General features: G+C 37.5%; 1 protein-coding gene across 6 annotated transcripts in view; it reads right to left on the reverse strand.

The window, feature by feature from the left end:
* Dock3 (dedicator of cytokinesis 3) overlaps positions 1-13,933 on the reverse strand; it is a 299,922-nt gene that overhangs the window by 158,582 nt on the left and 127,407 nt on the right. For all 6 annotated transcript variants that reach the window (XM_029542839.1, XM_021206339.1, XM_029542840.1 and 3 more), the window contains exon 7: positions 2,346-2,430. In XM_029542839.1, coding sequence (XP_029398699.1) covers positions 2,346-2,430 — 85 coding nt within the window. The remainder of the gene's footprint in view (positions 1-2,345; positions 2,431-13,933) is intronic.

Here is a 13,933-nt window from a genome sequence, read left to right on the forward strand (position 1 = left end):
CTTCATTGTGTCCCATAAGTTTGGGTATGTTGTGGCTTCATTTTCATTAAACTCTAAAAAGTCTTTAATTTCTTTCTTTATTTCATCCTTGACCAAGGTACCATTGAGAAGAATGTTGTTCAGTTTCCACGTAACTCCTGTTTTTCTGCAGATCTTATCAAATTCTTCTAAGTGCTGTACTTATACTGTTCTTTCTTTATCCAATTTTAAAATTATATAGTAACTTTTTATTACAGCACCTTAAAATTTAAGTTCTAACATACAATCTCTGGATTAATGATGGTTTAAACAGACATAATTCTTTCCTGAATATTTTCTGTTACAAGTTGGTAAAATCCTTAGATTTAGAGCCTATATTTCTTTTTGTACTTGTTTCCCCTTACTCTTTGTAGACAACAATGACCGTTTTCTCCTACTTGCATCTTCCATGCGTTACTTGCTCTGTTCTCTAACCTTTATGTCACAATTTTCTTGTTTCTTTATGTATGGTTATCCAAAAGTACTATGTGGAATCTGTTATCTCTGGGTTTCATCATAGAATGGTTTAGAAAAGAAAGTAATCCTCTCTTCCAGATTCAAATACAGTTTTCTGATGACTCTAGAATTTCTATAGCTCATCTTTATTCCTGAACCACAGACTTTAAATGCCGTTTTTGAAAGTTTAGACAATACATCAAACTTGAAAACAAAATATCCAGTATTCCTGTCTCTCCACTGCTTACCCCCAAATCTGATTCTTTCACATAGCGCTCCATTGTGCCTTCATCATCTAAGTTTCCTGTACCTATGTATGCCAATTCAATTCATCAACACCTCTGGCTCTAAAGCCAAAGTATACTCAGCAGCCAACAGCTTCTCAGGACTTCCACTGTGCTGGCTCGAACCACAAGAACGGAAATTAAGATCTCTTACTTAAATGCCTTTTCTGTGGTTCCATTTTATGATCAGAAAAACTTACCATGTCATTTTACTACTCTGTTTATCAAACTGAAATTGGGGCCTACAAAGCTCTTCATAGTGAGGATCTTTACTCTTAGCCAAAACTGTCAAATGTCTCACATTTTCTGGAACTGCCATTTCCTCAAATTGTGTGCCATTTTGAAAGTTCTTTCCTTGCCTTTTCAGTTCCCAGAATGTCAGTTGGTGATTCTAGTAACATGAGCATAAACCTTATTTATGCTATATAGCACATGTAATGTTAATTGTTTGTGATCTATCCACTAGATTAGAGCTTCTAACATAGGTTCATGATAGCACGCATTGGGAATACTCTCCACTAATCAGTACTATACTCCCTAAAGTATTTCATTTTCTTAAGGGTTTTTAAAAGTTGCAGTTTTCATTATGAAGTCCCTTTGTCTGAACTTCTCACCTTACATTTCTACTATATTTTACACCACAATATTGCTTTAAAAACAAAAACAAACTTATCATTCAGCATGTAAAATATAATTGTGGTTAGCACTGATTTTTTTACTTTACATACATATCATATTCCCATAATTATTTAGGTATTATACAGAAACACATGGTCTATTGCTAAAAGTGGCGAAAAATGGTTAACTATGATAAACAGCTACTAAATAACATTGATGGCTTAAGGTTTGTCTTTTTCACTAAGTACCCCTACTTTAGTCTGAGTTTATAACTCAATCTCATAACTAGAAAAAGCATATTAATTAGTGCTCAATTTTACTTGTTCAATATATTTTTATAATAACCAACATACATCTAAGGATCAATCAGATATTCATAGGCTTTCTCATCCATGGTGTTCACCCTGAGAATGGAAACCTTTATATGTTAAGAGTACTTTCGTTCCCACCATTTTCTATCTGCTTATAGACAACATGTAAGAGCTATGAAAATGGTGATTTAGAGAAAGACCCTAAATATGCTTCTAACAACAGCATGTCTCTAGAATTAGTATATTATTTCCAGAGTCACTCACTCTTTTCTCAATCACTGTTTCAATTAACAAGCAGTTTTTTGCAACTTTAATCATCTTTTCATCATAGAAGGAAAGACGGGCATATAATGTTATTATTTACTGTAAGAGGCAGAAAAGTCATCAAGGCAGAATTAACAGAGAAGTGACCCCTAGAAAGGACAGTGAGCTCAACATCTGTCTTGTCTTTCCATTTTGAAAGCGTAACATCAGAGTACTTCCAAAAGTAGTACTAACTACTAGGATAAACTAGTTACATCTTAAATATGTGGACAGAAGCAAAAGGACAGTTTTAAAATGCTGCTTTAAAAATAATCACAATATACAATATCATCATGGAAAACAAAGGAGAAAAATGAAATGTGAAAAACAACCATCCCTTGTTACCATTTCTTACCATTTTATAGAGATCTGAGACGCTAATCTGGTCTGAATCCACTACTTCAAAGTCCTTCCGAGGCACCAAGTCCAGGCCCAAATGCCTAATAAGGAGAAAGAGCACTCTCAGAATTGCAAGTCCTCAGATTGCGCATCTCTCCACAGAACTAGAAACCTGTACCTGTCATGATTCGTGGTTCTGTAGACAGAGCTTTGGGCACTGCCCTAGAAAAGATATTCTTCTATCTAGCAACAACTAATTGTGTTCACTTTGGGGGACATAAATGAAGCAAGGAATTTTAAGACACAATTCTGGTTACCAAGCAGTTCACCTTGTAATTATAAAAAAAACCCTTTCATTCAGTATGTTTATAACAATACTTTATTTCCTTAAAAATACTTTTTGTTAGACAAATAATAAGCCATTTTTATTTTTCTATTTCTCCCACCATAGTGGTATGTTCAAGGTTCAATTATATATTATTTTCATTGAAAGAGAAAAATCAACACATAAAAATCATATGCCAGCACCTAGCATGGTGGCACACACCTTTAATCTCAGCACTCAAAGGCAAAGCAGGCCAAGCCTCAGTGACTTTAAGCCCAGTCAGGGCTACAAAGCAGTTCCAGGCCAGCCAGGCCTATACAGAGAGGCCCTGTCTCAACAAAAAACAAACCAACAAAGACATGTCCTAGAAATGCTTTTTAGTTTAGGTGTATATTGTTCCCAATTTAATACTAACATTGGTAAGTCCTGAACATATGTAAGCTGTATATCTTTAACATCAGACAGAGAATTAAGGAATACTATTACTCAAGCAACACTATTTAGAAGATACAGTATCATTTTGGACAGGAAAAAAAGTGATGGTAATTTTCAGTTGATTGTGTGTTAGCTTTAAGCAGTGGAAAGAATTCCAGACATGATTTATACTCAATAAAAGTTAATCTCCTTCTCAAAGTCTAAGACACTACCTATAAACCTGAAGGTCAGTAAAGTCAGAGGGTACTGGACTTCTGAAATAGATTGTGACACTAGATTGGGGGAGATCGTATGTGAATTTTTTTTCCTAAAAAAGAGAGCTATATTTATCAGAGTTTCAGAGATAGCTCTGTGATCATCTGAACTCAAGAAAGGTTATGAATATCTATGCATGACAAAAGTATTCCATGGGACATTTAAGAAACAATAACAACTAACCTATTTTAACTAAGTTATGAAACTTTTCATCACACTAGCAAAATTAATTCTGTAAGCTCTTTCAGTACACAAACTCCTATTCATTTTAAATAAAGTCAGCTGTGCAAAAAAAAAAAAAAAAAAGGTTTCCTTATACTTTATAGCCTTGTGCTAGGTGGTGTGTGTGTGTGTGTGTGTGTGTGTGTGTGTGTGTGTGTGTGCTTTGTTTGTTTTGCCAACTTGACAACACAAGCTAGAATCAACTGGGATGATAATCTCAATTGAGAAAATGTCTCCATCAAATTGGCCTGTGAACTGGTCTGTGGGACATTTTCTTGATTAGAAATGATGTGGGAGAGCCTACCCCTAGGCAGGCTGTCCTGGGTTGTATAAAAAAGCAGGCTCAGCAAGCCATGAAAGCACGCCAGTATGCACTGTTTTTCCATGATCTCTGCTTTACTCCCTGCCCTACTTTAATTCCTACCCCTACTCCTCTTCAGGGTGAGCTATAAACTGTAAAAGGAAACAAACACTTTCCTGCCCAAGTTGCTTTGAGTCTTGTAGAATTTATCATGGCATCAGAAAACAAAGACAAGCTTGTTTACAGCAAACTGATCTGAAACTATCAAATTATAAAATAAAAATGGAAAATAAAAACTATATGAGATAGAGGCCAGCATATTAACATCACATTAAAGAAAGCATTAATAGTAAAACAATCACTATAATATTGAAAGACCATATCAATATTTATCTTAAAAAACTAGAGTTATAAAATTATAAGCCAAACCACTTAAGTTTTTCCAAATAAAAGTCACATACACAAAAGTATGTCTACAAATCCTAGTATTCGCTGAGGAAAAAGATAATGAGCTGTAGGCCAGCCTCGGTTACATGAGAAGATCTGTATCCATATAGGGAGGAGAAAAAATGGAAGGGGAAGCATAGGTAGGAGGGAACAAAACATTTCATACATATTCCTGAACTGGGAAGTTCACAGATGTACAGCAGTCTCTTGATATCCAAAAGGTATTAGTACTAGGAGTCCTCAAGAATACTAAATCCAAGAATGGCCAAGTCTCTTATATAAAACAGCATACAATTTAATTTACACAATCTTCCCGTTTACTTTGTCATCTGTACATTTCTTGTAATATGCTACAATGCAGATGCTATATAAATAGTTGGATTGCATTGTTTAAGAAACAGTAAGACAGACATAATCTAAGAAAAAAAATATTTTCCAGCTTATGGACAAATAAAAATACCTTATCTATGTTCATTAAAAAAAACTAGTAGGGATATATTATGGACAGCTTACTCTATGGATATGAAACCTGACATACAGAGGGCCAAATGTATATGGGTTAGCCTGAGTATAAAAATTAATATAAAAGGAACTAAGCAAATAACTCAATGGAAAACAGATGCGTTAGGTACAAGAACTTAAAATCACCACTCGTATCTAAGTAAGTGGGGAAGGAACTAAATCTAAGTGTTCTCTGACCACTGTGCAACACAAGTATTGATGGGCCTGGGGACTTAGCTTGCTTATCCACTCAACCGCACAACCATATGCCATTCCACCAACCTACACAGAAAACTTGTGAAGTTCTTTTCTATCACATCATACTAACAGTATTAGAAACAGGGAACATGTCAGTTTTGAGTCAAGCAAATGTTATTTATCACTTTTTAAGAAAAGTGTTTTCATGGTCTTAGAAGAACCAAGAATGAAGTGCCTTTTCAGTACATCAATTTCATTATCTTAAGAAAGAGATAATCATCAAAAACTGGATTACAATTCTTATGATCACTCTTTAAAATAAAAGCTTTCTTTCATTTTTTAAGTTTTATTGCATTATGGTAAGAAAAGATACATAATTACAATTAATCTGAATTTGTTAACATTTAAAAACATATTTTGAGTAAATAGACTTACATCACATTCTTCTTTCCCTTTTGTATCCCAACTCCTCCCGGAGAGCCCCCAAAGCCCACAATACCTTTCATTTTTTATCATGTTCTTTAAAATTTATAAAATGATGTAACAATAAAAATGAGTATTATAAAAGTTGTTTGATATAAAACAATCAATTTAACAGCCTTATGTAGATGTTTGTCTATAGCAATAGTGAATAAACCTACGTTTTTCTCAATATAGATTTTAAATAACTCAAAATGTATTAACTGTATGATATTTTGAAATAATATATCACTACTAGTTTTTTTAATGAACATAGATAAGGTATTTTTATTTGTTTTGTTATTAGTAAAGCTTAAAATCTTGGCTCTTACTCTTGGTACAAACACAAAATAAGAACAGTTTTTAGACATTGTAGTTCATTGTTATAAGGCTGTACTTGGATGTTCCTCACATCACCAATGGATTTTACCTCCATAGTAGATAAGCTACGAGTTGACAGTTCTGCTGCACGAAGGAATGAATTGTAGGCACTATTTTTGGATAAAGATTAGCTACTATGGTCAAAACTATTTGACTTGAGTGATTGTCATCATTCTCAGCCTGCAGGGAACAGGTTGCATTCATTTAAGAAATGATGTGTGTATTAAGATGGTCTATCCATGAAGTCATTCATCAACTGTTTCAATGAACAATGGTTAAACTTGGAGGGTGGCACAGACATTAGGTGAAGGTAAGATTCTGACTCACTGGCTGTGATTTTGAAAAGCATTCATCTCAGAATAAGAGTAACTTATAAGGTCCCCTTCTTCAAAATGATGATATAATAATTATAAATATCAAGCAAAGCCTTCAGTCTCACTCTTTGCTATTCTCTTACAAGCCACCTCCCAAATTAATTGTCTATATTTCTTTTGTCTGTATGAATGATTTTGAAATCTGTAAGCTGTTCTAAAAACCATAGTATAGTGTAAAGGCATCAAATAAACAATTCTACTAATAGAGAGATTAAGACAGGAGAAGCATGATTTCAAAACCATTATGTAGCACACAGCAAGACCCTGTCATGTACAAACAAGCAGAAAGTGTATATTGGACCTACTTCTCCCATTACCAAATTAGAGAGACCATAGGATGACAGCAGACAAATTTCTAATTCCTCATATTTTTGAATTTCAATCGATTAGGATATGTTGGTAATACTAATTTTCACATTAAGAAAAAGTAATTGTTACTTCCTGTTAATTTTCTTGTTAGAGGTGGAATTATGTTTGTGTGGCTATCTTGCGTTTGTTGAAAGATTACTTTCTTGCTTCTTCTAGGGTGTGGTTTCACTCCTCATGTTGGTGTTTTCCATCTATTATTCTTTGTAGGGCTAGATTTGTAGAAAGATATTGTGTATATTTGGTTTTGTCATGGAATATCTTGTTTTCTTTCTCTTTTTTTGGTTTTTGTTTGTTTTATTAGATATCTTCTTCATTTACAATTCAAATGCTATCCTGAAAGTCCCTTATACCCTCCCCCCACCCTGCTCCCCAACACACCCACTCCCACTTCCTGGCCCTGTCATTCCCTTGTACTGGGGCATACAATCTTTGCAAGACCAAGGGCCTCTCCTCCCAATGATGGCCGATTGGGCCATCTTCTCCTACATATGCATCTAGAGACTCGAGCTCAGGGGGCACTGGTTAGTTCTTATTGTTGTTCCTCCTACAGGGTTGTATCCCCCTTCAGCTCCTTGGGTACTTTCTCTAGCTCCTCCATTGGGAGCCCAATGTTTGATCCAATAGCTGACTGTGAGCATCCACTTCTGTTATTTGCCAGGCATTGGCATAGCCTCACACGAGACAGCTATATCAGGGTCCTGTCAGTAAAATCCTGCTGGCATGTGCAATAGTGTCTGCTTTGGTGATTGATTATGGTATGGATCCCCGGATGGGGCAGACTCTGCATGGTCCTTCCTTCCGTCTCAGCTCCAAACTTTGTCTCTGTAACTCATTACATGGGTATTTTGTTCCCCATTCTAAGGAGGGACGATGTACCCACACTTTGGTCTTCCTTCTTCTTGAGCTTCATCTGTTTTGCAAATTGTACCTTGGATATTCTAAGTTTTTGGGCTAATATCCACTTATCAGTGAGTGCATATCATGTGAGTTCTTTTGTGATTGGGTTACCTCACTCAGGATGATATCTTCCAGATCCATCCATTTGCCTAAGAATTTCATAAATTCTTTTAATAGCTGAGTAGTACTCCATTGTGTAAATGTACCACAGTTTCTGTATCCATTCCTCTGTTGAGAGATATCTGGGTTCTTTCTAGCTTCTGGCTATTATAAATAAGGCTGCTATGAACATAGTGGAGCATGAGTCCTTATTACCAGTTGGAACATCTTCTGGATATACATATGCCCAGGAGAGGTATTGCTGGATCCTCCGGTAGTATTATGTCCAATTTTCTGAGGAACCGCCAGACTGATTTCCAGAGTGGTTGTACAAGCCTGCAATCCCACCAGCAATGGAGGAGTTTTCCTCTTTCTCCACAACCTCACCAACATCCGCTGCCACTTGAATTTTTGATCTTAGCCATTCTGACTGGTGTGAGGGGGAATCTCAGGGTTGTTTTGACTTGCATTTACCTGATGATTAAGGATGTTGAACATTTTTTCAGGTGCTTCTCAGTCATTCAGAATTCCTCGTTGAGAATTCTTTTTATTTTTTTCGTTTTCTTTTTCTTCTTCTTTTTTTTTTTTTTTGGTTTTTTGAGACAGGGTTTCTCTGTATAGCCCTGGCTGTCCTGGAACTCACTTTGTAGACCAGGCTGGCCTCAAACTCAGAAATCTGCCTGCCTCTGCCTCCCGAGTGCTGGGATTAAAGGCATGTGCCACCACGCCCGGAGCACGCCTTTACCTCTATGCCCTATTTTTTAATGGGGTTATTTGATTTTCTGGAGTACAGCTTCTTAACTTCTACATATATATTGGATATTAGTTCCCTATCAGATTTAGAATTGGTAGAAATCCTTTCCCATTCTGTTGGTGGCCTTTTTGTCTTATTGACAGTGTCTTTTGCCTTACAGAAGCCTTGCAATTTTATGAAGTCTCATTTGTTGATTCTCGATCTTACAGCACAAGCCACTAGTATTCTGTTCAGGAATTTTCCCCCTGTGCCCATATCTTCGAGGCTTTCCCCCACTTTCTCCTCTCTAAGTTTTAGTGTCTTTGGTTTTATGTGGAGTTCCTTGATCCACTTAGACTTGAGCTTAGTACAAGGAGATAAGAATGGATCAATTCACATTCTTCTACATGATAACTGCCAGTTAATCCAGCATCATTTGTTGAAAATGCTGTCTTTTTTCCACTGGATAGTTTTAGCTCCTNTGTCAAAGATCAAGTGACCATAGGTGTGTGGGTGAATATCTTGTTTCTCCGTCTATGGTGATTGAGAGTTTTGCTGGGTATAGTAGCCTGGGCTAGCATTTGTGTTCTTTTAGGGTCTGTATGACATTTGCCCAGGATCTTCTGGCTTTCTTAGTCTTGGTGAGAAATCTTGTGCAATTCTGATAGGTCTGCCTTTATATGTTACTTGATGTTTTTCCCTTACTGCTTTTAAAATTCTTTCTTTCACACATGCTCCACTATGTTCATAGCAGACTTATTTATAATAGCCAGAAGCTGGAAAGAACCGAGATGTCCCTCAATAGAGGAATGGATACATTTACCCAATGGAGTACTACTCAGCTATTAAAAAACAATGAATTTATGAAATTCTTGGCCAAATGGATATATCTGGAGGATGTCATCCTTAGTGAGATAACCGAAACACAAAAGAAGTCACTAGATATGCACTCACTGATAAGTGGATATTAGTCCAGAAACTTAGAATACCCAAGATACAATTTGAAAACCACAAGAAAACAAAAAAGAAGGAAGACCAACATGTGGATACATCATTCCTCCTTAGAATAGGGAACAAAATATCCATAAAAGGAGTTAAAGAGACAAAGTTTGGAGCTAAGAAGAAAGGATGGACTATCCAGAGACTACCCCACCTGGGGATCCATCCCATCAAAAGCCACCAAACCCAGACACTATTGCACATGCCAGAAAGATTCTGCTGAAGGGACCCTGTGAGGCTATGCCAGTGCCTGACTTATTCAGTGACACCTTTTGCATATTATAAACATGTGGAGAGCTTTTGGGGTATTTCGCAAGATTTTAACATTGGGCTCAAACAAGGAAGTAGGCTCAGGTAAGAATGTTTACACTTGGGTAAACACAGCCTGTAAATGTGTGACATTCTTTTTATCTTCTTCATCCTGATAAGCCCCTATAAACAGTGACTACAGAGCATTGTTTATGGCCTTGTTTGATTACTTTGTCTCTTTCTGCAAGTACCTAGAATGGTATAAAAGCTGAGAAAAACAAATCCACTTCAGCCTCAGCACTGGCTGGAGTCATTGGTTAATTGCCATTTCTTTTCAATCCTCTCCCTCACTAGAGACCCTGTTGACTGACTGAGCTGGCTTGGTCATAAACCAAACTACTGCTTATGATATTTTTATTGTAGAGTGAAAAAAAATTAAATGAACCAATTATAAGTTTATAATTCTAATTATTTTATTTATTTCAGACCGAGTCTCACAATGTAGCTTATCCTGGTCTTGAATTTATAATTATCTTAAGACTCAGCATCCTGAGTGTAAGGCTTGTATGTGCCTGAAACTCTGCCCAGCTTTTTGTCCTTTCTTACGCTCACATTCTCTTTATAATTTCTCTCCTCCCCTTTCTTTTCTACTTCCACTATCAATATCATTTTTACAGCAAAATGTACAGAAACAACTTTAATTTAATAAAAGTTTTCTTAATACTTCATATTATTGAAATCTGACCTTTCTACCTAAAGAATCCAACACATAAAATCCTATAACTTTAAAAAGTGTACAGGCCAGCTCAGCACATTCAGGCTTATCATGCCATCGTGGTTGCCATCGTGGTTGTTCATAAGCACTGGAACCAAATGGGACTGTTGGTTGCCTCCTTCCATTGGAAGCTTTCATGGCACCTTCTGCCATCATGGAAGCAAGTGAACTTCTCTTTACAAGAGACAGGGACATTATAGAAAACCATAACCAATCAGTGCAGAGCGGTGGAGCCCATTCCTAATAGATATTTTAACAAAAATGAAACAAAAACAACAGCAACAACAACAACAAACAAAAACAAAAACAAACCAAAACAATTCTCATACTTAAAGCTCAGGAAACATGGCAAACAAGGGGGCATAAGGATTCTAAGAGCCAGAGGAGCAGGAAGTTTGGGAGCATTTTCAAGTGATCTCAAAAGCTCCACCCATAAAGTATGACCAACATGCCTGCAAACCATGGGCTGAGCAAGGCAACAATAACAGACACACTAAATGTCAAAATAGCTGAGGGACAAGACCCAACTCTACACAAAGAAATACAGGCAACTAAAGAATGCAGAGAGTGGAGAAACAGTCTTCTCCAGGGAAGACTATATAATAGGTTATGCAATTCCAAATGGTCAGCCCTGAAAACATTCATATAATCATACAGACCAAGCAGGCTGTGTATGTATGTATGTATGTATGTATGTATGTATGTGTGTATGTATATATGTATGTGTGTGTGTATATATATATATGTGTGTGTGTGTATATATGTACATATATGCATATGTATATTAGTATACATATGTATGAAACAACAATTAATATAAAGAAGAGACCATGAATTTGAAAGAGACAAGCAAGAACATATATAAGGGTTTGAAAGGAAGAAAGAAAATGAAAAAATGATGTAATATATTATAATCTCAAAAATTATTTCTCCTTTTGATTACTTTCATAAGGCAAAAATCAGTTTACCAATTTACCAAAAAATCATACCAATTCTGAATTGGTACAATTTTCATTTACCTATTTTATATTTACTATAGTAATGAAATTAGAGGTTTATGGAACAGTCTCTATGGAAAGAATTACAAGTTAATAAATTGAAATTAAAATCTAGGTACATTATTTTTTAGCTCCTTGCACTGGATATAATTATTGGACTTACTCTTTATATATATGCTACTTTAGGAGAGAGGAGGAACAGTTCATTCATCTCTGCCCCCCTCCCACATCTGATCCTGTTCCCTTTTTCCTCCCCCTCCTCCCTCCTACCCAGAGGCCTCTCTCTCTCTACCTCCCATGGTTATTTCCTCCCCCCCTCTAAGTGGGATTGAAACCTCTTTGCTTAGTTATTTCTGCTTGTTACACTTCTTAAAGTCTGTAGATTGTCCTAGGTATTCTGTACTTTTTGGCTAATACCCACTTATCAGTGAGTACATACCATGCATGTCCTTTTGGGTCTGAGTTACCTCACTCAGGATGATATTTTTTACTTCCATCCATTTGCCTGCAAAATTCATGATGTCCTCATTTTTAATACCTGAATAATATTCCATTGTATAAATGAACCACTTTTTCTATACCCATTATTCAACTGAGGGACATCTGGATTGTTTCCAGGCTCTGGCTAATATAAATAAGGCTGCTATGAACATACTAGAGCACATGTCCTTGTGGTATGGTGGGGCGTCTTTTGGGTATATGCCCAAGAGTGGTATACCTGGGTCCTCAGGTAGATGTATTTCCAGTTTCCTGAGGAACTGCCAGATTGAGTTCCAGAGTGGTTGTACCAGTTTGTACTTCCATGAGCAATAGAGAAGGAGTATTCTAATTGGTGTGAGGTAGAATCTCAGGGCTGTTTCAATTTGCATTTCTCTGATGCTGAGGACTTTGAACATTTCTTTAAGTGTTTCTCAGCCATTCTAGACTCTTCTGTTGTGAACTCTCTGTTTAGATCTGTACCCCATTTTTATTTTTATTTATTTTTTGTTGATTTTTCGAGACAGGGTTTCTCTGTATAGCCCTGGCTGTCCTGGAACTCACTTTGTAGTCCAGGCTGGCCTCGAACTCAGAAAACCACCTGTCTCTGCCTCCCGAGTGCTGGGATTAAAGGTGTGCGCCACCACGCCCGGCTTCTGTACCCCATTTTTAAATTGAGCTATTTGGGTTTTTGGAGGTTAACTTCTTGAGTGTTATTTTTATTTGGTTGGTTTTTTAACTTTTATTTTATTTTTTTACAGTCCAGTCATTACCCCCCTCTTCCACAATTCCTCATCCCATTCTTCCTCCCCAGTCTCCAAGAGGATGGCCCCCCACTTCCACTCCTCCAAGCTACCCTACTTGCTGGGGCCTCAAGTCTCTGGAGAGCTAGGTGCATTTTCTCTCACTGAGGCCAGACCAGGCCGTCCTCTGCTGTATATGTGTCAGGGCTTTAGACCAGTTCCTATATACTGCCTGATTGGTGGCTCAGTGTCTAAGAGATCTTAGGGATCCAGGTTAGTTGAGATTGCTGGTCATCCTATGCTGCCCTCCTCCTCAGCTTCTTCCACCCTTTCCCTAATTCAACCACAGGGGTCCCCAACTTCAGTCCATTTTTTTGGTGTAAGTATCTGCTTCTATCTCAGTTAGCTGCTTGTTGGGCTTCTCAGAGGACAGCCATGCTAGGCTCCTGTTAGCACATCACAGCATCAGTAATAGTGTCAGGCCTGGGAGCCTCCCCTTGAGATAGATCCCAAGTTGGGCTAATCATTGGACCACTTTTCTCTCAGTTTCTTCTCCATTTTTGTCCCTGAAGTTCTTTTAGACAGGAACAATTAGGGGTCAGAGTTTTGACTGTGGGCTGGCAACCCCACCCCCCACCCCCCACCCCCACTTGATGCCGTTTTTCTACTGGAGATGGACTCTACAAGTTCCCTCTCCCCACTGTTGGACATTTCATCTAAGGTCCTTCCCTTTGAGTCCTTGGTCTCTCACTTCCCAGGTCTCTGGTACATTCTAGAAGGTGCCCCAACCTCCCATCCCCCCAAGGTTGCATACTTCCATTCATTCTGCTGGCCCTCAGGGCTTCTCTCCTGTTTTCCACCCCCATACCTGATCATGTTCCCCCTTTTCCTCACTTGGGCCCTTCTGCTTATTAAAGATCTTGAGTTCTGTGGATTGTATCCTAGGCATTCTGGACTTTTTTGGCTAATATTCACTTATTAGTGAGTACATACCATGCATGTTCTTTTGGGTTTGAATGACCTCCCTCAGAATATTTTCTAGTTCCATGCATTTCCCTGAAAAACTTTGTATATAAGCCCTCTTATGGATACAGGGTTAAAGAAGTGTTTTGTTTGTTTTTTTTTCCCCCCAATCTGTAGGTTGCTTAATTTGTCCTACTGTGGGTGTCTTTTGCCTTTCAGTTTCATGAGGTCCCATTTTGTGAATCACTGATCTTAGAGCCTGAGCCATTGGTGTTCTGTTCAGGAAATTTCCCCCTGTGCCAATGAATTCAAGGCTCTTTCGCACTTTCTCATCTATTAGATTCAGTGTATCCGGTTTTATGTTGAGGTCCTTGATCACTTGGACTTGAGCTTTGTGCAAGATG

The sequence above is a fragment of the Mus pahari genome, chromosome 10 (assembly GCF_900095145.1).
Source record: "Mus pahari chromosome 10, PAHARI_EIJ_v1.1, whole genome shotgun sequence".
Lineage (NCBI taxonomy): Eukaryota > Metazoa > Chordata > Mammalia > Rodentia > Muridae > Mus > Mus pahari.